The sequence below is a fragment of the Haliotis asinina genome, chromosome 4 (genome assembly GCF_037392515.1).
Source record: "Haliotis asinina isolate JCU_RB_2024 chromosome 4, JCU_Hal_asi_v2, whole genome shotgun sequence".
Taxonomy (NCBI): Eukaryota; Metazoa; Mollusca; class Gastropoda; order Lepetellida; family Haliotidae; genus Haliotis; species Haliotis asinina.
The window spans coordinates 14,536,640-14,547,478 of record NC_090283.1 but is presented as its reverse complement, the minus strand read 5'-3'; the positions used below and the strand labels follow the sequence as shown (position 1 = coordinate 14,547,478).

The 10,839-nt window shown below is 42.0% G+C and overlaps 1 protein-coding gene across 1 annotated transcript; it reads left to right on the top strand.

The window, feature by feature from the left end:
- Positions 1-5,334: 5,334 nt before the first annotated feature.
- LOC137280784 (uncharacterized) lies at positions 5,335-6,069 on the top strand. Its single transcript, XM_067811991.1, has one exon. It carries the CDS (start codon positions 5,335-5,337, stop codon positions 6,067-6,069), a length of 735 nt encoding a protein of 244 aa, XP_067668092.1.
- The last annotated feature ends 4,770 nt before the right edge of the window (positions 6,070-10,839 follow it).

The window sequence follows — 10,839 nt, the reverse complement described above, 5'->3', positions numbered from 1 at the left end:
CGCTTGGTATAGCAAATCCGCCAGAATAACAATCGCGAATATGACACGCCATTCCTCAAACCTACCATACAAATTTGATAGACTATACGTCAGCGATGCCTTGTGGCACTCACTGCTCACACTGGGCACACCCGTTATTCAGTTTGACCTCTGTTGCTTGACCTACAGTATACGTCAATGTCTGGACATTAACCCTGCTGTTCTGTTGTCTTCTTATGACCTCCCTATCAAACTATTAAAGCATTCACTGTCGTGACATTTTCAAACCTAGGAAGAGTTTTAGAAGTTGTTTTTTGGTTACAACCTTTGGAAGTGGTTGTGTGGGGCTCTTAAGTTTTAGCATTCGGGACTAAAAGACGACCTAATAATGATAAAAATATTTTGTTTCACAGGCCGCTGCTCTACTTACCTCCTGTTGCAGATGCAACTGACGTTATTTGAGCTGCTTCTGACGTCGCTGTAGTTTCAACTGGGGTGGCTGTAGCGCCTTCTGACGTCGTTGTCGATCCACTTGACGTTACACTAAAGCTATCTAACGTCGATGCGTTTGACGTTGTTGTAGAAGCATCTGACGTTGTTCCGTATCCACCTGACATTCTTGTTACGCCATCGAACGCCATTGTTGATCTGACTGACGTTGTAATTCCATCTGACCTTATCGCAGACCTGCCTGAAGTCGTTGTGGGTACACCTGACGTTGTTGTAGCTCTACCTGAAGTCGGTGTAGATCCACTTAACGCGGTTGTAGCTCCAAGTGACGTTGATGTAGATGCATCTGACGGTGTATGACTAACTGGCGTTGTTCTGGTGCTATCTGACATCGGCGCAAATCGACCTGACGTTGTTGTAGAAGAAGGTAACGTCCATCTGGTCTCAAATGTTCTTGTTGGTCCATCTGACGTTGTTGTCCTTTCCAGTTCTGACGTTGATGAATGGGATGATGTAGTTAGAAAATGGGCAGTTTCTGACCTATCTGACGTTAATAAATGTGACGATGCAGTTTGAGGTGGTCTAGTATCTCTTCCATCTGACGTTGATAATGAAAATGGTGTAGTTTCAAGTCTCATAGTTTTTGATCCACCAGGTTTTGATAAATGTGATAATGTAGTTTGAAGTGGCCTAGTTTCAGATCCACCTGGCGTTGATAGATGTGATGATGTAGTTTGAAGTGGAGTAGTTTCTGATCCGTCTAGTGTTGATAACTGAGATGATACAGTTTCTGTTCCATCTGACGTTGGTGAATGAGATTCTGTAGTTTGAAAAGTTGCAGTATCTGTCCTATGTGACGTTGATGATTGCGATGATGTAGTCTGAAGTGTTGTAGCTTCTGTTCCACCTGACGTAGATGAATGAGGTACTTTAGTTTGAAGTTGCGAAGTTTCTGCTTCAACTGACGTTGATGAACGAGATAATGCAGATTGTAGTGTTGTAGTTTCTGACCCATCAGAAGTTGATAGACGGTATGTTGTAGTTGGAAGTGGCTCGGTTTCCGATCGATATGACGTAGTTAAATCAGATGATGCAGTTTGAAATTGTATAGTTTCTCGTCCATTTGACGTCGATAAACGAGATGATGTAGTTTGAAATGGTGTGGTGTCTGGTCCATCTGACGTCGATAAACGGGATGATGCAGTTTGAAATGGTATAGTTTCTGATCTGTCTAATGTTGATAATTGGGTTGAAGTGGGTTGAAGTGGTGTAGTGTTTGTTTCATCTGACGTTGATGATTGAGATGGTGTCGTTTGAAGTGGCCTAGTTTCTAACCCAGAGGACTTTGATGAAAGTGATGATTCAATTGGAAGTGGGTTAGTTTCTAATCCATCTGACGTTGATAGCTGAGATGATATAGTTTGAAGTCTTGTAGTTTCTGTTCCATCTGACGCTGATGAATAAGATGATGTAGTTTGAAGTGCTGTAGTGTCTGTTCCATCTGACGTTGATGAACGAGATGATGCAGATTGAAGTATTGCAGTCTCTGACCCATCAGAAGTTGATGGACGGTATGATATCGTTGGAAGTGGCGCGGCTTCCGTTCCATATGACGTAGTTAAATCAGATGATGCAGTTTGAAATGGTCTGGTTTCTTGTCCATCTGACGTCGATAAACGGGATGATGCAGCTTGAAATGGTGTGGTTTCTGGTCCATCTGACGTTGATAAACGGGATGATGCAGTTTGAAATGGTATAGTTTCTGGTCCATCTGACGTCGATAAACGGGATGATGCAGTTTGAAATGGTATGGTTTCTGGTCCAACTGACGTTGATGAACGAGACGATGCAGATTGAAGTGTTGTAGTTTCTGACCCATCAGAAGTTGATGGACGGTATGATATCGTTGGAAGTGGCGCGGCTTCCGATCCATATGACGTAGTTAAATCAGATGATGCAGTTTGAAATGGTCTGGTTTCTTGTCCATCTGACGTCGATAAACGGGATGATGCAGCTTGAAATGGTTTAGTTTCTGATCCGTCAGATGTTGATAACTGGGTTGAAGTAGGTTGAAGTGGTGTAGTTTCTCTCCCATCTGACGTTGATGACTGAGATGATGTCGTTTGAATTGGCGAAGTTTGTGTTCGATGTGACATGGATGAATGAGATTCTGTAGTTTGAAAAGTTGTAGTTTTTGGTCCATGTGAAGTTGATGAATGAGATGATGTAGTCTGAAGTGTTGCAGTTTCTGTTCCATGAGACGCTGATGAATAACATGATGTAGTTTGAAGTGGTGTGACTTCTGGTCCACCTGACGATGATAAATAAGATGGTGTAGTTTGAAGTGGCGACGTTTTGCTTCGATCTAACGTTGATAAACGAGATGGCATAAAATGAGGTGGTGTAGTTTGAAGTGGAATAATTTCTGATCCATCCGACGTTTTGGGGGATCCACTGAATGCGAGTGTATTTTTCCACTGTGTTGCTTCTGAGTTAGATATTGTTCCTGGTAATTCACCAGATGTGATTGACCCTCTTAATGTTGGAGCAGTTCCCCCGTGCTTTGTCACTGATTCACCTAAAGTTGTTGATCTCCCAGGTGTAAATCCATCGTTCACTGTTGTATATCCATCTAACGTGCTTGGGCGATCCACCGATTTTGGCAAACCATTTGTTGTATGAAATGTCCTTGGCGATGATGTGCCAGATAGGGTTCTCAATCCACCTGGCGCTGTTTTAGTTTCAGCTATTGAATTTGTGGATCCATAAAATGTTGCTTTCGATGCATCTGATGTTTTCCTTTGTAATGATGATGTTGTTGACGTTGCTGATATTGCATGGGATGTCCTTTTAAGTCCACTTGACCTCTTTGTAGAATCATCAAATTGAAATGTAGATCGAACTGTTACTATCGTCGAAAGAGGCGGCGTTGTTGAAATTCCTTCCACCAACCTCGCAGTCTCAGATGACGTTGCATGCAATATCCTGGATATCGTAGGCCCAACTAAAGTAATAAGTGGGTCTTTGGATTGATATATAGTGGTTATCGGTCCATGAGACGTTGCTGTAGATTCAACTGCCGTTGCAGCAACCCCAGATAACACCGTAGGCGATCCTCCTGACAATGATGTTGTTTCAACGATTATTGCATTTGCAGATGGGGATGTTGTGGTTTCATTCGTCGTCGTTGGTGTCCCATTTGGCGTTGCTGTAGATCCATATGGTGTTGTTGTCAATTCACCTGGCGTGTTTGATCCACTGGATGTCAGTGTTACTTCCACTGGAGTTAAAGGAGTTCTACCTACATTCATTGTAGTTTCAGAGCCATGTAGAACTGATGCATTTTCTTGTGATGGTAATATCCTGGTTAGAACAGGTGGCTTTTGTGTGGTTCCCCCTGAAAATGCTCTAATGTCGCTTGGCGCTGTAATAGTTTCATCTAACGTTACCAAATGCTTACTTGGCGTCATAGAATCACCCAGCATTTCCCTGGCTTCACCTGTGGATACTTGGATTCCAACTGTGGATGTTGCAAATCCACTGGGTGATGTCGTAGTTGTAACCGAAGCAGTTGCTGCAATTGCATCAGATAACATGTTGAATCTACCTGACATTTTCAAGGGTATATCTGACACCGCCCTGAACACGTAGCACACGGTTGAGGTGACATCAGATAATGTCGATGACACGTTGGACACTGTTAAGGATACACCTGACAGTCTTGAAGTTACATCTGGTACTACAGGGGATGCAAATGAAGGGAATAAGCTTGATACTGTCGACACAGCATCTGACACTGTCGAGGATATATCAGGCAGTGTTATGGATTCACCTGACAGTGATGAATATTCATCTCGAACTGTCGAGGGTACATCTGTCAAGAATGTGTCTGGTACTGTCGTGGACACGTCTGACATTGTCGAGTACACGTCTTCCGCTGTTGACACCAAGTCTGGCATTGTCAAGGACACGTCATCCCCTGCTGAGAACACGTCTGACATTGTAAAGGACACATAATCCACTGTTGCGAACACGTCTGACATTGTAAAGGACACATCATCCGGAGTTGAGAACACGTCTGGCATTGTCAAGGACATGTCATCCGCTGTTGAGAACACGTCTTGCATTTTGAAGGACACATAATCCGCTGTTGAGAACACGTCTGACATTGTCAAGTACGTGTCATCCGCTGTTGAGAACACGTCTGGCATGGCCGAGGACACATGCACTGCTTTTGTGGGTACATCTGACACTGTCCTGGATAAATAATCTCTGTTCGAGAGTGCTTCTGTCACTGTCCTGAATACATAACACACAATTGATGTAACATCAGAAACTGTCGAAAATACATCTGATATGTTTAAGGATACATCTGACAGTGTCATAGATACATCTGACACTGACATTGCTGCTGGTGGGGATAGTTTTGACAGATCAGACAGAGTCGAGGATACATCTGACAGTGTTGTATATACATGATGCATTGTCGTGGATACGACAAAGAGAGTCGACACATCTGACACAGTTAAGGGTACACCTGGCACTGTTAAGGGTACATCTGACAGTGTTGAGGGTACACCTGACACTGTTGAGGGTTCATCAGACACTGTTGATAGTACACCTGACACTGTTGAGGGTACACCTGACACTGTTGAGGGTACACCTGACACTGTTGAGGGTACACCTGACACTGTTGAAGGTTCATCTGACACAGTTGAACGGACACTTGACATACTTGAGGGTACATCTGACACTGTCGAGCGTACATGTGTCACTGATGATGGTACATATGACACTGTGAGGGGAACATTTGACACTGTTGACCGTTTATCTGACACTGTTGAGTGTGTATAAGACATTGTTGATGGTACATCTAACAGTGCTGTGGATACCTTATGCATTGTCATGGATACGAGAAAGAGAGGCGAAACATCTGATACTGATGAGGGTATACTTGACAGTGTTGAGGGTATATCTGACATTGTTGAGAGTACATCTGACAGTGTTGAGGGTACACCTGACACTGTCGAAGCTGCATCTGGCACTGCTGAGGGTATATCTGAAAATGTTGATGGTGTCCATGACACTGTTGAAGTTGCATCAGACACTTTTGATGGTAAATCTGACGCTGTATGTGCCATATCTGACACTGTTGATGGTACACCTGACACCGCTGAGGGTATATCTGAATATACCTCTGACATTGCTGGTTGTATACCTGACACTGTCGAGGGTACATTGGACACTGTTGAGGGTACACCTGGCACTGTTGAAGGTTTTTCTGATTCTGTTGAGGATACATCTGACACTGTTGAACGAACTCCTGATATAGTTGAGGATACATCTGGCACTGATGGGGGAAAATCTGACACTGTTGAGGGTACTTCTGACACTGTTACAGGTTCATCTGACACCGTTGAGTGTGTATCTGACACTGCTGACCGTGCATCTGACAGTGTTGAGTATACCTCGGATACTGTTGAGGGTACACCTGACACTGCTGCCCATATCTGTGACTCTGTGGTGGATACACGTAACTCTGTTGAGGATACATCTAATAGTCTTGACAGTACACGTGATGTATTGTTATGTATTTCTTGTGTTCCTTGGGCCGATACACCTGGCTCGAACGAGACGTAGAGGACATATTCTGAAAACAGCAAGAATTGTATAGTAATCGTGATAATCGTAATAATATGTATACAGATGACATAATTACTCTGTGCAGTTCTTTTTTCTTGTTTGTGTTTAACACCGAAATCAGTCGGCCTGGTAAAAGCATAAGAAGCGGACTTAAAATATTCACATAAGACTTTCGCTAATGATTTTTTTTTCAGACGTTCGGGTTGCTGCCTTGGAAGAAACGACTGGAGTACATATTTGGCTCTACATTTCGAAATGACTTCGCGCACAGAGTGATTTCACATATTCAAGTATCGAATATAGTTTCAAGCCTTTTAGGGTGGGAGAGATGGCAAGTGGACGTCCATATATAATATGTAAGTCGGGAATCCAACCCGGGCGTTCAGAGTAAGGAAACGTTTTAACCGCGCGTCTAGCAACATGCAGGTGATTTTAAAACGGATATTTATTTTGGGGTAAATTTAATAGTTTTATAATTAAAACAAACATCAAGACGACAACGGCGGTGTAAAAACTAGCATATATGTCTGTATATGTCTGTATATGTCTGTATATGCCTACTTATGTCGATAAATAAATCTGTATATGTTTGAACCAGTGAAGGTCCAGGGGTAGAATAGGCCTTCAGCTTGTCGTAAGAGGCGACTAACGGGATCGGGTGGTCAGGGTCGCTGACTCGGTTGACACATTTCATCGGTTCCCAATTGCGCAGATTGATGCTCATGTTGTTGATCTCTGGACTCTCTGGTCCAGATTCGATTATTTACTGACCGCCGCCATATAGCTGGAATATTGCTGAGTGCGGCGTAAAACTAAACCCGCTCATTGTATATATTTGCATTGCATACACACGATAGTATCAGGTGTAAATACTGGAAACTAGATGGTTGCTTTCGCATAAGTTGAACTCTTATCTCAGACAAAGTTAAAGTGCTTAAATAAACTCTCAATATTAACTTCATTGTAAATGTCGCCATTTTGCGCACAATACAAAATCGCGATTCGTGCGTTTTTGCTGTATGTTTTGAAATGTGAAAATCTGATTATTAAAGGGAGTACTGAATATCAAGGATAGCATATTAATGATAACTGATATCAAGTTTTCATGCAAACAGTAAGGTATACGCTCGCAGTGGGGAACATTGTATTGAAATAGTTTGGTTCGCCGTGAACAAAACATAAACAAATATAGAAGAAAATCTATTGTTGACATTTATTGCGGGTCATTTTTAATCTTGAACGTATTACGCTATGCATTAGCACATGAATCCGCTATACATAAACTTATGTCGTTCAGACACCAGGCTGTTTTTTCTTCGCTCACACTTTCCGTAAAGATGAAAAATTTGTTTTTGTCGGTGCACATTTAGCAGTGTCTGTTTCTCAAACCGTTGAGTTAATCAGAATTACATTTATACCAACAGATGGGAAATTTGATATTCTACATCTCTGTGTAAGTTTATACCCGTACGCAGATCCAGGATCACGCGAGCGCAATTCTCGCTCAACGTTCACTTTTCAAACCTTATAAAAATGTGCGCCTGAACAAAAAACTTGGCATCCACACTCAGAAATCTTCCTGGCAGTATGTAAACAGTCGCGGCTGGACAAAGACAGACGATGACATATGTCAAACAAGCAGGGTTTCAAAACTCCCATCGCTCGACGCCCGAAAATAAATTTTCATTTCGGGCAATCAAATAATGGTATCTTACTGGTCCGTGATCGACTAGACAATTTCTGCTTACGGTTTCAGACGGCAAATACGCTTCAGTTGGATTTCATTTCATATCTGGCTCAGAATGTAGATATTAAAGTTCACAATGATAATAAAGTTACTTATCTGTCTTTGCTATTTATCACTTCTCAATACATAATGCACTAGACATTAAAATCAGGTACGATGTTCTTTCATAATTGTATTATGATGATTATGTCTCAAAAAAAAATCAGGCCAAGTGGGAAAACGTCAGGATAAGATACTTTGATGCCCCTGACAAGTGGCTTTCAAAACAATGAACCCCTGAACAGCACCCGATTTCCTTTGTCACTCCTATTACACTCCTATTCTAAGTATACTTTTCCAAAAACGTAGGGGATCTACATTTTTTTTATTTACGATTAAAAATATTTAGGAGATTTATGGGAGTCAATCAATGTTGATATGATATTATCGAATGTCTTGAGAGTGCATCAGCATTTGCACTTCCTTACAGGCAGTTATTTGGAATGTAGTCGCTTTTGAAAGATGATTGGTGTATGGCATGTAATTTGCAAGTATACGATTTTCATTTTAAAACAAACGACTAGAAACAAACACTAACAAGTGTGTGATGCAAGATGAGTGTCAAAATTAATGTTCTAAGTGATTTCTCGACCTTTTTGAAAAAACGTCAAAACCAAGAATGCACGTGTATGGGGCTACTGCGTTGTACACGTGCATACCATGCGTTGTGTTTAGCAACATTTGGTAACGTTTACACTTTATCCAATTCAAAGTTCATTTTTCTTTACTTTTTTGGAAGAGTATAGTATCTTCTCGGACGTTATCGAGTAGGTTGCATGGGATGGTCTAGTGCCTTGGTTTCTCACATGGCTACAATCTTTGAAAGCCTGTATTGGGTTTCCCCTCACTGATATTGATGCAACGTTTCAAAAAGCGCCGCAAAAGCATTCTCACACTGATCTTATCAGCAGTGCACACGTGAAACCTGTTTGGTCACAGTATTGTATCACTGCGGCGGATATGCGTGTAATTATTTTATGAGCATTGCAGACATTTGAGTGTAAACAAACAAACAATGTAAATGCATGATGACTTCTGCGAGTGTACCGTTACTATCAGTCAGCCTTACTCCCAAAGGAACGCTCGATGACAGTTAAAAGAACACAAATAAAACATTCAAGCTTGCTGAAATATCTCCAGGGCGTTCTTGATGGAGTATGTCCTTTCTGCGCTGATCAGTCTATCTTTACGACGAAGCGTTGATAGACCACAAACACATAAATATGAAAACATCTTCTCGCGTGGTTGCAATTCCACTAAACACATGTGTAAAAAAACTCAAAGAAGACGTGAATAATTCTCTGATCAAAGATTGAAGTGATATATCCTTGGAGGCAAAGCTCATCGTTGTTTCGAGTAATGCTAAGGCTTCCAGTTCGCGATGAATAAGAACTATCTGGTTAATCCCTTAGAGCATGCTCCGGGATTTAAAGAACTTTTAAGCGGAAGTGCCTAACTCAGATGAGGAAATTCGGTTTTGATTTGGTGATTTAGTCTTGAAATTTAACCGACTTAGATTGGTGTTCGACAGGTATATATGACTTAATTGGATTGATTGGATATGTATGGTTGATTGGTTGACTGATTGATTGACGTACCTGCATATATGATAGACACCCAAAGCCTCAAAGTAAAAGACTTCATAATAACCTGAAACATAAAAAGAATTAAAGACAACATGTACATATGCATATTTGCATCCGCATAATCATAAAGGCTTTAACGACATGGGCATGGCTTGTAAAATAATCGAGTGTTCAATACAAATCAATTTTTTTGGAATATAAAATTATTTTTCCGATACAGAGGCGAAGTCTAATATTCCAAATGTTTACACAGAGAAAATCATACTTCCTTCTCAAGAACTAGACTGGACACCCACCTCGCTTCCAAGAGTGAAATTGTCGTTATAAGCAAGGTCGTGTCAAATCATAATAATCAAATCCAATAATCAAATCCACATGTTACGACCAATAGAAAGTAGTTTCGATTTCGTAATTCGATGAAAACAATCCTAGATAGCATTTATACTCAGACTGGCTGATGTTCGCGACAGGGCCCCGCCATTTTTTAAAATCATTGCGTCATGGTCTAAAGTCAGTCAACCCATTGCCCATGTGTGGACACTGCGTCAGCACCTGGTGACACTACTCCTTGCAGCCGTCACTGCTCGACACTGCCTTGGAAGGCATTGCACAACTTGGCGCTTTGTTTGGGGAATTCTTTGCCATTCCTTCCGCAACGCTTTGGCAAGTTCTGCAAGTGTCTTACGACTTTGATAATGTTTAAGGACGCGTCCATCTGTATAGTTCGTCCTGTAGATGCTTGATCGGGTTCAGATCAGGCGATTTGGAAGGCCGCAGAACGACATGGAGGTTTGCATTGGCGTATTAGGCACGTGTTACACGAGCTGTATGTGGGTCAAGCGTTGCCATGCTGAGACAGCTATAGCGATGAAAAGAGGGATGAGGTGAGCTCGCAGGATTTTGTCTATGTAGATTTTTGCTGTCAGATTACCTTGAAACAACATTAATTCTGATCTAACCTTGTAGGACATGGTCCCGTACATCATGACGCTGCCTTCTCTACATGTGTCCCCTGTCAAACGCAGTTCGGCGGAAAACGTTCTTGTCGACATCGACAGGCGTTAACCATTCTGTTGTCGCAGGAGAAAACGCGACTCATCGTGTTGTCAGACTAGTCGCCAACTATGCCTGTACCATGTTGTACCATTGGACACGCAGTTGTCGGTGAAGTCGTGTCAGGACAAATTTTGATCTATACGCTCGAATTCCTACTTCTCCCCGACGATTGCTAATAGTTTCGTTGGAAATTCTTCGATGAACGGGCACCTGCCCTGCTCTATCCACTGTTCCACAATGCGCTGAAACACCCGGACGATCGGTCCTGAGTAGGAGTGGTCACTCTTAGTTTTCCACATCTGGGGCGACTTGGACAAATTGAAGCGGGTTGATTGATGC